A 22,500-nucleotide genomic window follows, 5' to 3' on the forward strand; every position below is an offset into this window, starting at 1 on the left:
CAGACAAGACTAATCGATTCTTGCAATTTAAGAATCCATATCGGTTCGTAAAAATGAGAATCGATTAAAATTGAGAAATCAATATTTTTTACCCAGCCCTAGTAAACACTATATCAACACTAATGTTGGCAAGCAGGCGAGCGGAGGCAACGCTTTGCCTTTGTTTACATCGTAACAACAACATAAAACATATAATTGGAATGGTTAATAGAAAACGCAATTACAAATAATAAGACATATTTACATTATAAGTCGTGATCCACAAACAGTTTGTCCTGGCAAAGTGGGAACTGCTCCATTTCAGGAGAAGCTTTTGTGTGTAGCCTACATTGTACTCCCTTAGGTTCTGGAAGCTGTTCTCCATAAAATGTGCAGCACACCGATAAACGTCGGGGTTATAATGTTCAGGAACAGTGTTTAAAATAAAATTTAACCACTCTAAATTAGTCAGCCTTAGGATGGTCAAACAAATGAGTTCAGGGTCTCTTTAACATAGCGACAACACTGTTTTCTCTAATGCAAGTCAACCAGGCCTTGCCCCCTTTTTTTCCGTATTCCGTGGGTGGGGAATATTTAAACAAGTAACATTGTGACTTCACAAAATGCAGAAGAAAAAAAAAACCCTGTGCTCAAACAGCAACATTAAAGTTGAAAAACTGAAAAAGCATAATAGGATCCCTTTAATATAGAATTCAACTGATGTGTGACCACTGATGGTGGCTTTTTTGTCTATGTATGTTGCACAACCAATCAGATTTTAATGCTGGATCTATCCATTCGTAAACCTTACCTGACTGTCCAAACTGCTGCAGTCGCCCATGTCCGATTCCTGCTCCTCTTCTGTCAATGACACAAGCGAACCTCTCTCTTCTCTATCCAGCTTTGACGGACAGTTCGGTTCCTGGCTGGCCTCCCCTACATGCTGGATCAAGCTTTTCCTTCCTTCCTTCTCTACTGCAAGTCCTTCCAGGCTGTAACTGTGAAAAGAAATATTTGTGATTATGCCTGAATTTTATTGGGGGTCAAATTTGTTTAAAAAGTAGAGATTGTGACTACATGTTGTGGGTGACATTCGATCACACATCTGCTAGACACAAATTCATTCAGATTCACATGCAAGACTCAAATGACAACAAGCATGAGTCAACTAGCAAATGATGACAAAGGCTGGCAATCCACTAACAAGTTCATGACATTTCCTGAAAGCAAAATCATTCAAACTCTGCCACAGAAATAGTTCCACATGGGAAAAACGTTTTACACAGGCCTAAATAAGTGTTTGGACATTCTTTTTTTTTTAAAATGCCACTCTATTAAGTATCAAACCAAATTGCATATATTTTAAAGAACGACAGCACAAGCCGATCGCTCAATAAAGGTTATTTGTAGAGTTTTAAATGATAAAAACAACAGATATACTGTTAAAATGAAGACAACATATATTTGGACACTTTCTGGTTGTCAAACATTATTGTGTCATGTTCATAGCTAATGCGATGGACTACACTGGTAGTTATTCTGCTAGGAGACTAGTGTGAATTTCATGGAAAGTCACATCATACATCAAAAAAAGCAATTACAGAAATTGCTCAGAAAAGTGAATAATGAATTTGTTTGCAGATGTCAATTCAATCTTTTAAAGTGCAGAGGAAGTATTCCAATACTATTTGGGACCAATGTATGTACAAGATCTAAACTACATGCTAAAAACATTTATAATACAATAAAGTGATTTAAATTTGCTTCAGCCTATTTGTTGAGAAAGCATCTTAATGTTGAGTGGAATTCGTTCTAACAGGAAACATTTAAAGTGACAATGTGGTAAGATAAATGCAAAAACATCTCACCTCTCATCAGGTCCTGAGATCCAGATCAATATGTTAGTCATTGTTCACATTAGTTAATATCTGCTATGGTACTGTAGTTTAGTCTACTATTCAGTAGATGATTCACTAAGTGGCCAGTTGCTTTCTGTCTCAGACAATAAAGTTAACGGAAGTGACTGCGAGAGTGTTTGTGGTCTAAAAAGTCTGTCCAGAGAGGCGAGAAGACTAAACCATAGAAAGGAAGTAGACCAAGACACAAACACACAATGCATCATGCACACACACCTCCGTCATTACACAACCCCATTTGTGCTTCCATAATGCAATTCATGCTGTATCATTACACAAGAAGTCTTCTTTAAAGATTTTAGACACTTCCCCTTTGTCTTTCTTTACCTTCTTTCATTTATTTCGTCGTTTTCTGTGCGCAGGACAACTGAAGGACACCAGCTCATGCTTCATAGTCAAGTGTATAAAAAGCAGGATGGATGGATGAATGGAAGGAAGGATGGATGGATGGATGGATGGATAGAAAGACAAGAGAGAATATTGTTAGTACAAAGACCAGATCTAAAAGAGGACCTTGAACAGTTAACGTTACATACATTTCTTGTATGCTACATTGTAAAGTTATTATAGTTAACTAAACCCATAAAAAAAAAAAAAAAAAAACAACACTTTTGTTATTTTTATTAAAATAAATGTTAAATTAAAATGAAATAAAATGGTTTTTAAAAAATATTTTATTTCAGATAGTTGGCAATGAAACTGAAATTTAAAAATTAAAAAAGGTAATTGTGACTTTTTAAATCACACAATTCTTGAGTTTTTTCTTGCAGAAAGAAGATTGTGAATTTATATCTCACAATTCTGGAGAAAAATTTTCACAATTCCAAATTTATAATTTGAAATTCTGAAATTCTCCAATTTTATAGCTCACAATTCTGACATTAGTCTCACGATTGCGAGTTTATCTTTTGCAATTCCAGATTTATTTCTCGTAATTCCAAGTTTATATCTTACAAAGTTGACTTTTTTTCTCACAATTCTAAGTTTAAATATAAAAATCACAATTCAGAGAAAAAAAAAGTTAAATATAAATTGAAAATGTTTATATTTTGAAATATAAACTTGCAATTCCGACTTTTTTTGCGCAATTCCAAGTTTATATCTCACAATTCTGACTTTTTTCTCGCAATTCCATATTTATAGCTCACAATTCCGACTTTATTTCAGACAATTCCAACTTTCTTTTGCCCAAGTCTTTATCTCACAATTCCAACTATTTCACACAATTTCAAGTTTATATCTCACAATTCCAACTTTATTTCAAGCAATCCCAACTTTATATCTCACAATTCCTACATTATTTTGCGCAATTCCAAATTTATCTCACAATTCTGACTCTTTTCTCACAATTTCGAGTTTAGATATAAACTCAGAATTCCGAAATAGAAACTCACAATTGCGAGAAATAAAGTCAGAAATCTGAGTTGTAAACTTGCAATTGTGAGAAGAAAAGTCAGAATTGCGAGTTTATGTAGGCAATTACCTTTTTTATTCCTTTATTCCGTGCCGGAAACAAGCTTCCATTATAAAAATATTTAATTGATACTAAAATAATACTAACACTGTACAAAAAATATACAGTGTGTTTAACTTCGAAGGGATTTATGCGATGTTTGGGTGAAATCTGTAAGTGACAAAGTTTTTCTTCCCCACAGCATATGGTTCTCATACCACAACATCACATTTTAAAATTTTCCATGGGCCATTCAGAAACAGTTTGATGGGGCCCCTGAGCAGAAAGAGTGAAAATGGATGATGGTACCTTCTCCTATGGCCTGCAGACCTGCGCTCCACTTCACCTCGTGCCGTACTGGAAAAAGTGATGGATGAAAATCATGAGAAGATGGATGGACAGAAATAATGGACCAAAAATGAATATGGAGAGCTGATGAGATGATTGACAGCCCTAGGAATGTTCACTAGAATGATGATTAAACAAGAGTAAAAACATGCAAATATAGATGCTAATATATACATATGCACCAATACTATATTTTTTGCATGATACCAATAACTGATAATTATACATTTTTTATATTTATATATATATATATATATATATATATATATATATTTATATATATATATACACACACAGTATATTATATATATTTTTAAATACTATTTATATATATATATATATATATAAATACTATTTATATATATATATATAAATAGTATTTAAAAATATATATAATATACTGTGTGTATATTATATATATATATATATATGAGTAACAAATATATTTAATAATTAATATTATATTTAAATTCAAAGGTTCCAGGCAAATAAATTTTACCTAAATTTTATATGTCAAAAAAGCGTATTTAACATTGTAAGGGGTTAATAATGGACAACATTTTATCGTTTACTGTTTTTATGATGTCCTATTCTGTACTGTTCCTAAAAACCAATAAAAAAAAAGATTGGGAATAAAAAAAAGCGGATTTAATGTAAATAAATAAATCCAGAAAAAAGGGAAATACATGAAAGAAAATTTACATGAAAAGAAACTATGATGTAAACCATGATGTTCCTCTTTTCTGTCTTTTTGAGCATTAGAGGTCATCTGAATGTTTATCACTGGCAGGAACACAGTCCTGTGTGACCTAAATACAGCTCTTTCTCACAGAACATCTGCCTGCTTACAAAGCCCACAGAGGAAAAGGCCCTCACACTACTGGGATTTCCCTTCATAAACACACAAACACATTCACATACAGACAGTCAATGACTCAGGGGAGAGCTGTACACAAGACAGAACTAATGCGAAGATGACGGGACAAAAAACAAAACTGAGCAACTGCAAACACAAAATCAAGTATAAAGTCTATACCATATATGTATCAGAATGCGTTAGATATAAAGACAGATACAATGAATGATTAAAGGGCAGAGGTGGGCGGCATATTGGGCTTTCCATAATGCTGTGATCATGAAATCAGATGTTTTACAGGAAATATAAATGCCAGGCATCTGACATGTGTTAAATGCATTTAAAATGTAGTCTCTCTCTTATTTATAATATATCATGAAGTTAATATCTTCTAAACCAGGGGTGCCCAGCCCTGTTCCTGAAGATCTACCTACCTGCAAAGTTTTGCTCCAACCCTGATAAAACACACCTGAATCAGCCAATTAAGATCTTGAGGAGCACTTGATAATTACAGACAGGTGTGTTGAGCAGGGCTTGAGCTGAACTCTGCAGGAAGGTAGATCTCCAGGAACGGGGTTGGGCACCCCTGTTCTAAACTATATATCATGTAACAGAAGCTATAAATGGTCAAATTTGTCATTCTGTTATTTCAATAAGCATGTAAGCTAACTGGTTAGCTTTAAATGCCACACATCTGATTAACATAAGAGCTTGAAATACCACTAACTGATTAGCCTGCTATCTTAGCATACCGCTACCTGATAACTTTTGATTATTTTCTAGAATGTTTTTGAACATTATTAGCCTGATATCTCAACGCATCACTAGCTGATTAGCCTGCTAGCTTAGCATACCAATAGTCAATTAACAAGTAGTTTAGCTTCCATTAAGGGGATAGGCTAGGTCAAGGGGGATAGGATTCTCTAAATTTGCACTACACTGGACTGTGATGTAAAACTAAAGTCCATGGGCTATTTGAAAAAAGTACAAACCTTTCAATATGTAGTAACCCCAATGTCCCATTTCAAGAGGGTAAGAAAATTGCTGTTCGCATATCATAAAATGACTTCAATTTTGACACAACACGCTTGGTGTATGTGTACAGACGAATGCAAAGCCTTTCAAAGTATACTCCGTATGATAAAATGCGCAAACACAGTCGCTAGAAATATTTATCCTTGTACAGTGTCTGCGCTATTTCTCTTCAATAGTTATGACTGAAATGTTTTTGTAAGGTCTTTCTTTTTCAACTGTTAAACAACAGCCTGGGCCAATGTTGCCACCTTGTGGACACACATTACCTGAACTGTACGCATACTCTAGCGTATGTGTAAAACCAAAGTATGCTATGTGTTTAAGACACAAAACCTTTATTTTTAGTAGTGGAGATTCATACCTGCGCTGACTTATCTCCGTCTCCCCTGCTGAATTTTTGCCCGGGCCCCAGCTGTGTCTGCGGAAAGGGGACAAGGATCGTATGGAGGTGCGTAAAATGGCCGACCGCTCTGGGACCTCGGTCAGGCGGTCCTTTTTTTCTTCCTCCTCTGTTTCTCCAGAAACAGGTGAAACTCCAGGAGAAGTGGGCTTTTCCTGACAGGGGTCTGATTCAGGGGCCTCTGTGCTGGCCTGAGGGATGGTGCTAGGGGTCCCCAGACTGGAGCTGTCATCTGTAGAGGACGAGTAGGACATTGACACACCACTAGTGAGAGTGATGCTGTCCTCACCCTTTGATGAAGAAAGAGAAGGAAAATTAGAGTTTAGTGATCTAAACATATTTAATGTTTGGTTGACAGCTAGGAAGACTGGGATTTTGGACCAATTAAATTGCACTATTGGCTAAACTTCCCAACCTGATGTAATGCATTTCATAAGTAGCACCAGGACAGGACAAGCATATGGGAATTTTTTCAAATGAGAGCTGATGACGTACCACCTTTACATTTGCAGTATACATACAAGCAGACTTTTTTTTCTTTCTGCAAACCCCATGGAGTCTCAGAGTTCTTTCCATCCTTGTAAAGCTTACATAACATAGAAACACACACAGCTCTGAAACTAATTTCCATTCACAGCGGCTCATTAGTTCCTTCACATGCTGAGACCACAGCCAGGCGAGGGGTGTGGTGAGCTAACGGCTACATTACACTAACCGTAATAGTTGACTTTATGAGCTTTGTGTTCTGGAAAAAACACTTCCAGAACACAAGTCAAGCTTAGGTGAAGTGTCTCTACCTGCTTTCGGAGCTTAGAGAAAATGAAATTCCATGTACAATTCCAAAAGCAGGCTAGTTTTGGAGCCATCTAAATGCTAACATACTCCAAAAATAAACTTTTAGCCAATATAAGCGTTTAAATACTTTCTCTTCTGGCAAAATAATCCAAAAACATTAAAGACATTCTGTTCACAGAGGTATATATATTACAAGATTTGACTAATAAAATGGTCTTTTGAAGGAGAATTTGTTGTATCTTCACTGTGAAATCTAACTTAGCATTGCATACTGCTAACTGCTCTCAACAAACTGCTAGCTAATTAGCCTGGCAGCTTAACATACCAATAGCCAATTAGCTTGCTAGCTTAGCTACAATAAGGTGGAACAGTCGGGTTCCAGAAGTAATCAGCTCATATTATTTCAACTCATTTTTTAAATAATCTTGTTCAACAGTGGAATTCCTGGTGAAAAACTACGTTACCCATGATTCTGCAAAGATCTCCACCAATCAGTGAATTGCGACAGACTTTAACACTTGCCCATTCCCATGAAGTACTGTGAATGACGTAATTGAGTCAATCTCCCTATGCTCTCAAACTACAAAATGTTAAATCTTTGTATCAATAGTTTTATATTTCTCCATTGTTTTTAAATTTGATTATATAATTTGCAATGCTTCATGGGATTGTAGTTCTTTCTTCCAATATGTAGTCTTTTGTCTTTTAATCTGATATTCCAATACTACTTTTTCCTTTTTTTTTTTTTTTTTTTGCTTCAAATGAAATTTTGTAATGTTGTGTTTCAACTTGTAACTGGTTGCTTTGGTTCACAACTTATAAACTTTTAAAATCCCTATGGGAAAACTACTTCCTGAAGCAAAGCCTCTGAAAGACACTCTATTGATTTTGAGCCTCAACTATAGGAAAACACTTCCAAAGCAGAATATTAGATAAGCAAGCAAACTACATGAAAATTCCCTTAATTTTAGAAAAGAAAAAAGAAAAAATAAGAGTGTGAAAATGTGTGGCGAAGGAACCACTTGAGGTGAGGCTATTCTGCTTTTCAAAAAAGGATTCTAATGAAATCTAGAGGGATCTACTTACCATTAAGTTAAAAAAAAAAGTACAGTTCTCAAGAAAATACTGTTATTCTCTGTAACTTGCTAAAAGCAACACTTAAGTGTCAAAGTCTGTGTTAAACATCTTTAAATTGAAGCAAGGAGTTTAAGGGGTGGAGAAATCCACAGGGAAACTCTTAGAGGAGGTGGGAAAAAAGGAGGAAGCATGTCTGAGGATGAGGTCATAATTATGGCCTTGGCCCACTGATCTGCTCACGTCACATGACATGTCGTCAGTGGAGCAAGATGCGTAGAGAAGATCACCACTGAAAATGAGACGTGTTGCATAACCGCCTCATCTGGCAGAGGCACAAGTGAGGGGTTCCTCGCTTGGTAAAGAGACATAGAAACAAAACAAATAGCAACTCTGCTTTGAAAACAAACATAATTGGGTGATATGGGAAACGCAACGCAAATCCGCACCCACCTTATTATTAAAAACGTTGTCCTCGCCCAAATCCTGGCTAAACAGAGAGTCGCCATCGCTGGCGGACCCTCGCATGGGGCTCGCTGACTCTGTGTGACGTATGCTCTCCGGTGAAGGGGTCAAAGGGGGGAATTCTGGACAAAAAAAAAAAAAAACAGGAACAACAAAAGAATGTTGAAGAGCAATAGAAGAATAATAAATAGAAAATAAAACACACCAGACTCAATTCTCACGGACTAAATCAAAATACACTGCGTCTGAAAGTGACTCATTTCAGTCCATTGTGTTGCATCTCTGCTCGCAATCGTCGCAGACAGGATGTTGATGTCATCTACTTAAATAGATGATCTTATTTGACTAGTGGAGTCTTTTGTATTGACAGGAAGACATCCATTTAGTCTTTAGAGGATGTGTGTCGTTTCCCATGTGACACAATGTGGGCACTATTTAGATTGGACACACACAGACACTCAGTCTGAGCAAAGAGGGCATCCCTTCTTTTGTAGCATGCTGGAAGATGCATGAAAGAGGTTTTTGTGTTTTCCTCTGGATGCAACATTCACACATTAACCAACATGATGAAATATTGTGTTGTTGACGTCAAACGCTGTACGTCAAGATAAAATCTGTGGTTTTTCAGTGTAAATGCATGCATAGAAGCCACACAAATTACGTAGGTGCTAACATGAACATCCTCAGAGACCATAAACATTTGGGTTACCAACTTTTATATATATATATATATATATATATATATATATATATACACACACATATCATTTTAAGCAAAAACAGTTGGTTACCTGAGCTCACGGAAGTAGGTTTCTTCTCCTGGAGTCCAGCATCTCGACTGGCATCAACTGAATAAAACGTCTCTGTCTCTCTGTGAATCTGCAATGAGAAAATCATTCCAGTTTAGAGTGTGTCTAGAGTGTGCATGTTGATATACAAATCAGAAAACTTTAAAGCTTATTTTGTATGTTTTGAACTTAAAATATGCATATCCATCATATATAAAATACTAATGACATTTAAAACTATTTTATACTACGGGGCTGCTAAATGCTTGAAACTGATTGGTTGACAAACGTTCTAAGGTGCGCAATTATTTTCAGGGAAATGCATGGCTAAAGTAGTTCCAGGCAGGTCTTGACCATATCACTTCAACAAATGATTTTAGTTATTTCAAAAGTCCTTACATCCTACAACAGCAAAAGAAATAAAACCCACAACGACACTGACCGAGAAAATAAATATAGTAAACAATGGGATAAAACCGACAATGTTTTTTGCCACAAAAATACGTTTTATGTATGGAAAGTACATACTCTTTCTCCAACTCAAACGCACACACATACAGTACTGACACACTCGCACAGAAACGTGTTGTCGGCACTGCTCTGATGATTTTATCAGTAAAATAGTTTAGCAAATTAAAAGCTACAAGACATTTCTCACTAGTCAGGTAATAACAGTGCTGTTCTTGAAGCAGATAATCTTACAGTTTTGCTATTAGAGATGCTGCGGCCGAACACTGTTGAGAGGCTAAGATAATTCACACATTAAGACTCCTATCAATGGCTCAAGCCTCCGTTACTAGCTCTAAAATGACGTTTTGGAATTAGCAACGGAGACGTGGAATGAGATGCGTAAGAAATTAGTGAGTGTTTTAAGGACAAAAACCTGACAAATGTCTTGAGGTTTGGTAGCCATAGTATAAGCGGAATAATTGTCTCTGAGCAGTTGAATTATTAGAAAATAATGCACACATGAGGCTGCATTACCACATTGGGTGTGCATTATTTTCTAATAATTCAACTGCCCATTTTCAATTTTTCCTTACATAATCTTAACAAAGAGTGAAAAAATTTGTTCAATATGTACTGTGCACAGTTTAAACACAAATTAAAGTCCTTTAGTTGTGGCAATTTGTCCCAAACATTTCTCAAATTTTAGTATGTTTGAGATGAAATATGATACAAGTAAAGTGAGAAAAATCAAGGTAATGATCACCTGTTGTCAACTGAATTTTTTTTATTCAGAATCACTGCCAATCAAGCTGTAATTATATTAAAATAATGCAAAAAACGTTGTGTGTGTGTTTAGCATAAATAGCAATTCATCTATAAAATTAGTATTAGCAAATCAAGGAGTCCACCATTTTATTGCACAATATCTAAAAATGTAATTTCCACCATTGTTATTTCTATCACGCATTCAAATAAAACACTTAATTGGAGATGTGGTGGATTTGACATTGTCAGTTCAGAAAAATGACAGTACAAAGAATTTAAAAAATAATAAAAAGAGTTGATTTTCTAAAGATACTGATTTTCTCAAATGCATATATTCTCAAGTTCTTTCAGTCTGCAAAAGACCATGCTAGAATCCAGCAGGACGTACAGTACTGATGCATCAGGTGAAAGATGGTTTCCTCTGCAACCTAAAACCAGGACAAGTATGTCAACGGTTTCGACTTGGACGGGTAAAGCATTTTCCTTCGACCACAGTCTTGATGAAGAAATGTGCTTTTCTTCAGCTTGTGAACAGATATATTAACAGCGGTAAGAGCGTCTACCTCCTGAGAGAGTTACACGTGGTTGTAAATCCCCAAGGCTGCGATTTGGGGCAGGAAGGGTTTCTGGGGGCATGTGTGGGGCATTCAGAACAGACCTAGAGGAATGTGACCCATGTATAAACATCACGGCCCACTAATGTTCAACACAGAGCAGCTGTGAATGGGCTGTAAAGGGTTAGCTTGAGGCTACTGTGAGGACAAAGTGGTCACCGTACTAGAGTGGTGCAGGGATGATGTAAATTTGTAGGCCAATCTGGAAGTTAGCATCTCACTGGTTCCCTCAACAAAAAACCAATAGGATTTTTCCATAGGTTTTTGGTTTATTGCAAAAAATAAGCTCTGTGATCAACAAAAGTTTGATACTTATACGTTGTGTCCTAAATATTTTCAAATGAACAATGAATTTTGAAGCCTATACAATTGCCAGAAGTAATAAAAAGCTAAAGGTACGCTATTCACAAACTACACCAGTCCCACGACTTCAACTCTTTCAGTTTTTATCTAAAAAACATTTTCCCTAAAAGTTTGAGTTAGAATAGTTTGTAAGAGCATAACTATAAGCATAACAAGGCTGTAAAAGTGGACTGAGTTTACCTGTTTGGCTGATGACGTTTAATGTGCCAGACAGCCTCTGTATTCCCATTAAGCCACTTGTTAACAACCGCCTTTTACAAGACACGTTTAAAAAAAAAAAAAAAATCATGGTTGGGGTAATACTGATGTATTTTATGTTGTAGAATAAAACGTGTAATTTGTGGTGAATATGGTGTAATAAGCCAAAACATTTTTTATTTATACATACAATAAGTAAATAATGTAGACAAAAAAAAAAAAAACAACAGCAACACTAACACCATGGTAGTTTTTAGTTTGTGTAATACCAAAGAAGATCTACAGTGCCAGCTGTAAAATAGCAAAGAAAGATCAAAAGATTATGAAAAAGAAGAACATCCCTGTGGCGGAAACAGAAGCTTAGAAACCTTCCTGTGCAGCTCATCTGCATGGCCATCTTCGGCTCCATTCATGACTGATTACACCCACCCACCGCCCATCGTGAGCATGTGACACACGCTCAACTCCCACGATTAGTGTGTTCCCGCTGTGTGCACGCACGTGTGTGTGAGGCTGCTGGTCATAGACCTCCTTTGTTTGGTCATTGGTGGATGAACACTGGTCTAGTGTGGCAAGCAAGAGGGGCGTAGGATTTTCAATAGAGCCGTCAACAGCTGCAGGCTTTTAACTCACACAGAGAGCGAGATGTAAGGAGAGAAACAAAGAAATAGTGGGGAAAAGAAGCAATAAATTAGGAAGAATAGCTGGTTCAATCAGTTTCGTTATCTGTGGTCATGTTTTCCCAAACTGTGTTGAACTGTAGGGCTGCGACAATAAATTGATCTTGATTCGTGGATTGATTCTGAGATTGTCCGAATGCATCGCAATTCTCTCTCGAATCGATCCTAGGCTTAGTTTTTAACAACAGATGACACTAGGCTAGTTTTTAACCGCACACTCAAATGCTCATGAAGAAGAGCGCTCGTGCATTCGGCTGAGTCTGAGAATGTATTTCGCACCTCAGCATGCTTTTTTTTGATGCAAGATTAATGTAAACAGCCTGCAAACACCCTTCTAATACGCTTCAACTTTTTTTAACTTCATGAATGATTATTTTGCAGAAGGTTCAAGTGGTGTGTGTAAGGAACTGGAAGCAAGAACGGCTGTTTCTAAAGCATCTGCTGTTAAAAACTAAGTAGAGAATCGCGATGTATTCAGGAAATTTCAGAATCATTCCAGAATCATTTCTAAATTCGTGATGCATCGATTTATTGTCCCAGTCCTATTGAACTGTGGCATTTATGTAGGAGTTGCAGGTTTGAATCCAGCCTGAAACATGCCCAATTCCATTTCCTCCATTTCCCCCTATTAATCTTTAGCCCTTTTAGCCCCCTAAAACAAAATACAAAACTAAACCAAAATACAACAGCCCAAACAAAACAAAAAATTAAATAGAATCAAACAATAACTGAACAGACAACTAAATGAAAAAAAAAAACAAACAAACAAATAAACAAATCAAACAAACTAAAACAAAACAAAAAGGCCCCCGGCCAAAAAACTAAACAGACAACTAAATAAAACAAACAAACAAACAAAAAACAAGAAAGAAAAAAAAAAAGAAAACAAAAAAATCAAACTAAAAATCGATCAATCAATAGGTTGTAATTGTCACGATTAATAACAATTGCCTATATTTGTATTTTGTTTTTAACTTTGTTACTTTTATTTAAAAAGATAACAAGATGACAAGCTGGATTCAAACTCTGGTTTCCTATCACCATGCAACGTGTCGTGCCACATTTCTAACAGTTTTAATGAAGACACGCCATCATGGAATCAAGAAAAGAGATTCAGGGCTGTAATGTTCACTGCTGTTCATGAAAACATGTTATTCCTGACCACAGTAGATTCTGACAAGATCCAGACAGCACTGAGAGTTTTACACCATCTGGAATTTAGACATGCAAGCATGTTATGTTTACTGATCCCAGAACAGACATCAACCTCAATCTGACAAACAAAAGCATACAAACACACAGACGCACACTGTCCCCAATCCTTCAATCTTTATTATGAATGATAAACTTGTCTTTGAGTGGGAAAGCAAATGAAAAGTCTGAAGTACAGAGCACTCAGTTTCAGCCAATTTAAACACTAGTTTTCGAGCGTGCACGCTTATGGATGTGTGTATCTGGATGTATATTACCAAACACTCAAAAATGTGTTTATGCAGACAAATTTGCAGAGAACCAGAAGGTTAGCTGGGATACTGCTCGGATATTTTATGTCAGTTTCACGGCTTGGTAATAATGGTAATGGATGTAGCAGAAACGCACAGAAACACTTCCAACCAGACACCGTTTCAACCAATTACTGAATGAGTCGTGAAAATCAGTCCACAAATGTGGCATTTAGAACCAGTGTGCAGTAATGGAAAGATGTAATGCCTCACACTGACCAAATGCTCCACTGAGAACACTTACATGTAAACACATGCCACAAGCAGAAACGGTCAGCCAGAGTCCTGTTCTTTGATCATGACTGGTTACATTATTGTTCAGGATACACGTTTTAAGGATACCCTGGCATAAACAAAGCATAAATAAAAATTTGTTGGGCCAGCCTTGTTAAAGGTGCCCTAGAACGAGTTTTTACAAGATGTAATATAAGTCTAAGGTGTCCAATGAATGTATCTGTGAAGTTTCAGCTCGAAATACCCCATAGATTTTTTTTAATTAATTTTTTTAACTGCCTATTTTGGGGCATTATTAACTAACCGATTTAGCACATGGCCCCTTTAAATCACGCGCTCCCTCTCTCGACTATAATACATTGCATAAACAAAGTTCACACAGCTAATATAACCCTCAAATGGATCTTTACAAGATGTTCGTCATGCACACTGCATGCATGCGTCGGATCATGTAAGTATAGTACTTATTTGGATGTTTACATTTGATTCTGAATGAGTTTGATGCTGTGCTTCCTAGCTAAAGCTAACATTACACTGTTGGAGAGATTTATAAAGAATAAAGTTGTGTTTATGAATTATTCAGACTGCAAGTGTTTAAAAATGAAAATAGCGACGGCTCTTGTCTCCGTGAATACAGTAAGAAACGATGGTAACTTTAACCACATTTAACAGTACATTAGCAACATGCTAACAAAACATTTAGAAAGACAGTTTACAAATATCACTAAAAATATCATGATATCATGGATCATGTCAGTTATTATTGCTCCATCTGACATGTTTCGCTGTTGTTCTTGCTTGCTTACCTAGTCTGATGATTCAGCTGTGCACAGATCCAGACGTTAATACTGGCTGCCCTTGTCTAATGCCTCGATCATGGGCTGGCATATGCAAATATTGGGGGCGTACATATTAATGATCCTGACTGTTACGTAACAGTCGGTGTTATGTTGAGATTCGCCTGTTCTTCAGAGGTCTTTTAAACAAATGAGATTTACATAAGGAGGAGGAAACAATGGAGTTTGAAACTCAGTGTATGTCTTTTCCATGTACTAAACTCTTGTTATTCAACTATGCCAAGGTAAATTAAATCTTTGATTCTAGGGCACCTTTAATATATCTGATCGGGTTTGTTTGGGCTTGTTTTTAATGGCCAATGCCAATATTGCAAAAGTAAGGTGGCCGATATAACTCCAATACATCTATATAAGTCAACCATTATTAATTTATTCAGCAAAAGTGTCCAATAACATAATAACATTGAAAAAATTGATTATCGACATGTCAGCCACCATAAGGCTACTGATATGACTGGATTTATCTTCTCAATAGACAATTTTACTATTGATACTATTAATTTTTTCCTTTTAATCAGGGAAAAACAAAATGTAAAGGGATAGTTTACCCAAAAATGTAAATTGTGTCATTCTGGCTGTACTATAAATTTAGACTTATTTTAAACTTATTCTAAACAATCTTTAAAATAATAACACATTTTAGTAAAATGGATGTAATATTTACTCAAAAATAATTGGAAAAAGTGTGCATTATTCACTAACAAGGTTGTTCCGTACAATGTAAATCATATTATTAAGCCACAACAAATATAAATATCTGCTAAACACTTTATATTTAATTACAATGCGCAATATCGCAGAATACGTCCAGCCTTCTAAGTAAAAGAGCCAATCGCTGATTGGTAAAGTCATTGTGTCACTGCAGCTGCAGTTAGAAGCTTGCGCTTAGTCTTGCTCGTCTAGCCTGAAAAAAAAGCCTTTTTAGCGTTATTTGAGCATAAGAAATAACATTTATGGGATAGTTCATGTCAGATTTCATTGCTGATTTGAAATATGTTATTTAATTGTGCGTTCGCCAAGCAGTTTGAGATTTCAGGATTCTCCCATTCAAATACATAGGACTTGGTCTTGGATGCCCGAAATAGCTGCCTGGAGGCATTGCAAATATGGCTGACGAGTGAATAGAATTTCCTTGAAAGGGACTTTGCTGACAACCCACATTCATGGATAACATGATGAAACATATTCTAGCAGATATATTTATGTTTGGTGTGGCCTACTGAAAAAAAAAAGATAGACATGTTGATTTGTGTGTTATCGCAATTGTGCCCTTAAGCAAGGCACCTCGTGTCTCTCCACTGAGATTCCGCCTGTAAAAAGTGTACTTTGCATGAAAGTTCCTGTCAAATAACTACAACTCGCTCACCTACTCATTAAAAACGCTCTAAATCAATATTAGTCCTGTCACAGTATGACTCAAATTATACTGGCACTAAAAAACAGCAAGAATATCTCACTTTAAGACACCCTGTATAACAACTACAATCCTTCAGAGTGTGTTTACATGCATTGAGAATCTCGGGATGCAGCCGGACACAATGAGGCTTTGAACAGGCGCTTGGACAAAGAGCTCATTGCAGGGGATGATTTATTGCAGAACAATGCATACATGAAGTGGTCATCAAGTAGCTCAAAGTGGCTTTATGATGGTCGCTTCGGCAAATGTGATGTCAGGCTTCTATATGCCCAACTGGAAATTAAGTACGAGAATAAGAAAAAAAACTTGCAGAATTAATGACCACAATGTTTGAAACCATGTGTGTGTTTGATCAGGAAAGGAATTATGACAAAAGAGAACAAGCGCATGATTTGGGCTGTAAAAAGCCGCCATGCATTTCCCCAGGCATGTGGCTTTAGTTGCCTTTACGCCACTGTTGGCAAGTAAATTGGGCTTTAATGGGGTTCAATCCACAAAACAGCACAACACTTCATTGACTGGGAAATTCAACACTTCAAAAGTGTGAGAGTAAAAAAAAAAAAAAAAAAAAAAAAAAAAAAAAAAAAGAGTACAATAGAAAGGTGCACTTAAAAAAACATGATCCTGATGCCCTTCGCATGACCTATCCTGACACATGACCCTTTACTCTTTGACGGTATTGACTTCCTATGGGAACCCATGTCACAGGAACAGGAAACTACCCTAGAATTGCCTTTTCCAAACAATCTCCTTCTCCTAGAATTGCATGCTGAGAACGGTTTGCAGTCGTGCAGTGCTGAACCAAGCTCAAGTGGAGATATAACTGGAACCGTTCCTTAAATTCCTTTCATAGAACCATTCTGCACAATGTTGGAAAAGTGGCTAATGACATACTGGTAAAGAGCTATGGGTGATTGCCAAGGGATCAGTAGTCAATTGCCATGCAGTTGCTATGGTGTTTTGGGTGGTTACTTACTGACCTAAGTCAACTTTAACACACATTTCTTGCACTGGCAGGTTTATGCCAAGCTGATTTTTGACATTTATGTAAACATTTTTCCAGAGGTTTTATCATTTGCCAGGTGAAAAACCACAAGTTTCACTTAGAGTTAAAAGGATAGTTCACCCAAAAATGAAAATTCTGCCATTATTTACTCACCCTCAAGCTATCCTTAGTTCTCCAAGGTTTATAATGGTTGTGAATGGTAATCCAAATTCTGAAGGAAAAAAAAAAATGCATCCATCCATAAAAAAATGAATCCATACGACTCCAGGGGATTAATAAAGGCCTTCTGAAGCGTTATAGTGTAGAACATCTTGGCATTGTTTACTACGTTGTAAGTTAACGCTTGTTGGATGTACATCGAATGCATATGGCTGTCATGCCAGAAGCTCATTATTTTACTTTATAAGGTTTTAAATAAGGATACTTGTCTTACACAAACACATCGGTTCACTTCAGAAGGCCTTTATTAACCCCCGGAGTCAAATGGATTCATTTTTTTTTTTTTTTTTATGGATGGGTGCATTTTTTTTTTTGTCTTCAGAATTTGGATTACCATTCACAACCACTATAAACCTTGGATGACCAAGGATACTTTTAAATAAATCGCAGATTGTGTTTGTCTGAAAGAAGATATATACACCTAGGATGACTTGAGGGTGAGTAAATTATGGAATCATTTTTTGGTGAACTATCCCTTTAACGATTTAGGGCCATATCCACTTTCGTAAAAAAGTGCAATTTAAAAAAAAAAAAAAACCAAACAAACATATATTTTCATATGAACTATATATTAAAACGCACATGAGGCTATCCATATTTAATTGGTTATTTACAATGAGTTAAAATTTCAATTATATGAAAAAGATACAAAAACTAATTTTTTTTAAGCTGATATGTTGATCATTTTGTATGTTACAAATATCACATATCTACAAATTTTTAAGTATTTATTTTTTTTAAGTATCAAATATAATTTGTAACTTATAAAATGAGACATTTATAATGTTACAAAAGATTTCTATTTCCAATAAATGCTGTTCTTTTGTACATCCTATTCAAAAAAATTCCACAAAAAAATAAGTTGCACAGCTGTATTCAAAACTCATAATAAAATTAATGTTTCTTGAGCAGCAAATCAGCATATTAGAATGAATTCTGAAGGATCATGTGACACTAGAGTAATGATGCTGAAAATTACATAATTTAAAAAAAAAAAAAAAATTAAACAATATTACTGTTTTTACTCTATTTTTTTTTTCTTACCTGTATTTATTAATCTTGCCGACCCCAAACTTGTAGTGTATGAGATGAAATTTGTGTCAAAGTGCTTTGATGCAGCTAAAATACAAACACATCCAAGTTCTAATCATGGAAAAGGGGACTGTTGAGATGGGCTATATTTAGAGATGACAGAACTTCCGAATGGCTTATGAAACAGAGCTGTAATCCACTAAGTGCAGAGAGAGACTGTCCACAGACTGTGGTCTGAGTTGGACATTCTGGACACATTCCATAGATATGACGAGCTGTGGAGACAGGAAAGGCTATGACATGGAAGTGGGCACCAGTGGACGCTAATCCTTCTGGATCCTTCAAACGGCTACCGACTTTGATTTTGCATGGTTCTCCTATTTGTTTCTTGCACACATTTGCAGGTGGTTCTGGGTAAAACATCTGTGAAATGACTTAAAGAGGTGTTAAGTAGCCATTTGGCTTCTCGATCAATATCAAGGAGGTCTCGGTTGAAAGGAATATGCTACAACAAAGGTTTGCATCAATTGGAAAGTGCTCCCTCGAGTGCTCTTTGAGACGGCCGTGGACAACCTGTCTTTCTCAATCCTCACTTAGTGCTGAAACGGCACCTGCGGCCCTGGGTTTTACCTACAGAATGGTTTAACAGCCCCTCTTCACTTCCTACCACAGATGCTTAGTGTGGACTGTATATTAATATATCACCTCACAAAAGTAACAGTATATAATGCTGATTTAAGGTGAAAAAAAAAAAAAAAAACTTTAAATGCTGAGACCATCAAGCCTGACCATAAAAATTACAAGCAGTCTGGAGTATTTACACACAAAGTGTTACAAAGTGAAATATTGACTGTTTAATCACCATAAAATTAAATAAATAAATAAATATTTTTATTTTATTTTACTTTTATTAAATAGTCGATAGTTCGCACTACTAAAATGCTACATAAGTAATAAAAGTAATAGTATAAATTTTAAATATAGGCTATACAAAAATATTCAGTGTCACTTTTAACTAAATGTCCATGGTTAGAATATTATATTTACCAGTTGTCACTGAAAATTATTATTTTTTTTTTTCAAATATAATGGAATAAATATTGTGTATAATGTATGGACAGCATCTGTGGCATGTTGTCAATTATCACAGACAAATAATTATTAAAACGGTTAAAAAAATGAAGAGAAAAAGAGCATATGAAGAGCATACCAGAATAGTAAACAATACATGCAGTTTCTATGAAGGGAATAATTATGCATGGCAGTTCTCCACTTATAATTTTAAATATTTTATACCCTCTATAATTAGATTTTTTTAAATTAACTTGCCTTCCCACATAATGACTCTCAGACCTGCTGCCAGCTCATGTCAGATGATGGAAAGCAGAAGGAAGCAGAAGAAGTGAATGGAGATAAACAGGCAGTGAAGCAAGTCTGCACCAATCCACTTATCAAGAGCCAATAATCGAGGGGTCAGACTGTGGAAGGGCCCTTTACGTGTCTGGCTGTGACCTTCACTGATACAGTACCAGACTAGCCACTAAATATACAACCTCCAACATACTGACAGCATTCCAGTCAGCGTCCCTACTGTTCCCACACAAACAATATCTAAAATAGGACAGGCAGTAGACTACTATTGTTTTTATAAAGCTTTTGCATTTTTAGATAAAGCTTTAAAGGGTTAGTTCACCCAAAAACAAAAATTCTGTCATTAATTACTCGCCCTCATGTCGTTCCAAACCCGCAAGGCCTTCATTCATCTTCGGAACACAAATTAAGATATTTTTGATGAAATCCGAGAGGTATATGACTCATCCGTAGACAGCAATATAATCACCACTTTCAAGGATTAGAAAGGACCTAAAGACAAAACGGTCGTATGACTGCAGTGGTTCAACCTTAATTTAATAAAGTGATGAGAATACTTTTTTGTGCGCAAAAACAAAACAAAAATAACGACTTTATTCAACAATCTCTTCTCTTTCCTGTCATTATCCTTACGCAGGTGATGCAGTAAGCACAGTGAAGGCTTCAGTGTTTATGTCCGAATGCCGGTTCGGTATTGGCCAAAGCTGATCACGTGAGCAGCACAACGCATGCGTGTGATGCTGACGCAGGAGCCGGCCAATAATGAGTCGGCGTTCTGATGTAGAATCTGGAGGCGCTGAACGTAAACAATGTATGAGAATGAAACAGAAGAAGAGAATGTTGAATAAAGTCATTATTTTGGTTTTGGTTTTGCGCACAAAAAGTATTCTCATCACTTCATAAAATTAAGGTTGAACCACTGCAGTCACATCGACAGTTTTAACAATGTCTTTAGTATCTTTCTGGACCTTGAAAGTGTTGATTATATTGCGGTCTATGGACAAGTCATGTACCTCTTGGATTTCATCAAAAATATCTTAAAGGTGCCATAGAACGTCTTTTTAAAAGATGTAATATAAGTCTAATGTGTCCCCTGAATGTGTCTGTAAAGTTTCAGCTCAGAATAACCCATAGATTTTTTTTTTATTCATTTTTTAATTGCCTATTTTGGGGTATCATTAAATATGCGCCAATTCAGGCTGAGCGGCCCCTTTAAATCTCGTGTTCCCCTCCCCCTGAGCTTGTGCTAGCCTTAACCAAAAACAAAGTTTACACAGCTAATATAACCCTTAAAATGGATCTTTACAAAGTGTTCGTCATGCAGCATGTCTAATCGCGTAAGTATAACACCGACTGTTACGTAACAGTCGGGATCATTAATATGTATTACCCCAATATTTGCATATGCCAGCTCATGTTCAAGTCATTACACAAGGGCAGGACTGTCCAGAGTTGTCCCCAAATCATGTCCCCAAAATTCGATAACTTCTGAGGACACTTTTATCCTTAAAATGTAGCTATGAACATTGCTTTGAAACTAAAGAACAAATCTAAATCCTTTGTAAAAATGAAATACAGACTGAGAAGTCTCAGGTTTCAATGTTAGTTTGACAATTACCTTATTTGTAAATCGCTTTTTTCCTTACGTAGAAATAATTTTATGTCCCCAAAAAAGAGGTTGTGTCAAATTTTGGAGAAACCTTTCTCCCTAAAGTGTAGCTATGAAACTTACACATAGCTTTAAAACTAAAGAACAAATCTAAATATGAAATATGGACTGAGAAATCTCCGGTTTCAATGTTTGTTTGACAACAAACGTAAGGGGGGAAAAGAACTCATTGCGAAACTGTTACGAAATTCAAATTCCAGCATGTCTAGAATAAAACATCAAACCCTAGAGCTAATGAAGAACAGTGGCCAGAAACTGGAAAGCAGGCCTCGTTGTTCCACATCCAAAACTGAACTCCACCCAAGCTAAGCAGCAAATCTCCACAGCTCTCACACACCCCTTCGATTCAACGCGAGAGAGAACTCTGGCATCTCAACAACGCTCCCGGCCAAGCCTAATCAATGCAATGTGACGGCACACGCAACTGTCAACAAGACAATCTGTAAAATTTACAGACAACACCGGCAAACAACAAGACTTTAACAGACTTTCGAAAGGACCTTGAACACAACTACTACTTGTTTTCTGCTTCATACCTTAATCAAAACCACATCCACGGACCTCTCGCTCTTTGCGCACAGGCTGTATCTTCGCCGGTGTCGCTCGTACATCTTTTCCAGGGGTGAAGCGTCAAGGTGGTGAAGAAAGTGCCGTTATAGTCCAACATGAAGCCCGAGACTTGAGTTCCCAGTCAAGCTTTGGGAAAAATGAGCAACTCTCTGCACATCTGCACCATGAACCAGCCCCGTTCTCACTCTCCCTCCCTCCATTCTTCACACACTTCTTTCTCCCCTCCCTCTCTCCTTTTCCTTCTGCACACTCCCTCTCTTTTTCTGTCATTGGCTTTCCTTCTGCTCCTACTTTTTTGTTTTTGTTTTTTTTAACAGACTCACCCAAATCGCAGCTGCTCTTTTCCATTCCCCCTTCGCTCTTTCAATGCCTCTCATCTCACCGTTTCCATCCTACTTAATTTTCGGAGCAGAAAGCCTATGTCTTTGCCAATGTGCATTATGG

At 36.5% G+C, this 22,500-nt stretch overlaps 1 protein-coding gene across 13 annotated transcripts in view; it reads right to left on the minus strand.

Moving 5' to 3' along the window:
* The window catches only part of akap13 (A-kinase anchoring protein 13), a 114,027-nt gene that overhangs the window by 36,357 nt on the left and 55,170 nt on the right, over positions 1-22,500 (minus strand). For 11 of the 13 annotated variants that reach the window (XM_067379099.1, XM_067379097.1, XM_067379096.1 and 8 more), the window contains 6 exons: positions 9,113-9,200; positions 8,310-8,443; positions 5,949-6,277; positions 3,658-3,705; positions 2,223-2,282; positions 791-977 (listed from right to left, as the gene is read on the minus strand). In XM_067379099.1, coding sequence (XP_067235200.1) covers positions 791-977; positions 2,223-2,282; positions 3,658-3,705; positions 5,949-6,277; positions 8,310-8,443; positions 9,113-9,200 — 846 coding nt within the window. The remainder of the gene's footprint in view (positions 1-790; positions 978-2,222; positions 2,283-3,657; positions 3,706-5,948; positions 6,278-8,309; positions 8,444-9,112; positions 9,201-22,500) is intronic. The other 2 variants (XM_067379103.1, XM_067379106.1) reach the window with 1 other exon arrangement.

The sequence above is a fragment of the Chanodichthys erythropterus genome, chromosome 24 (genome assembly GCF_024489055.1).
Source record: "Chanodichthys erythropterus isolate Z2021 chromosome 24, ASM2448905v1, whole genome shotgun sequence".
NCBI classification, from domain to species: domain Eukaryota; kingdom Metazoa; phylum Chordata; class Actinopteri; order Cypriniformes; family Xenocyprididae; genus Chanodichthys; species Chanodichthys erythropterus.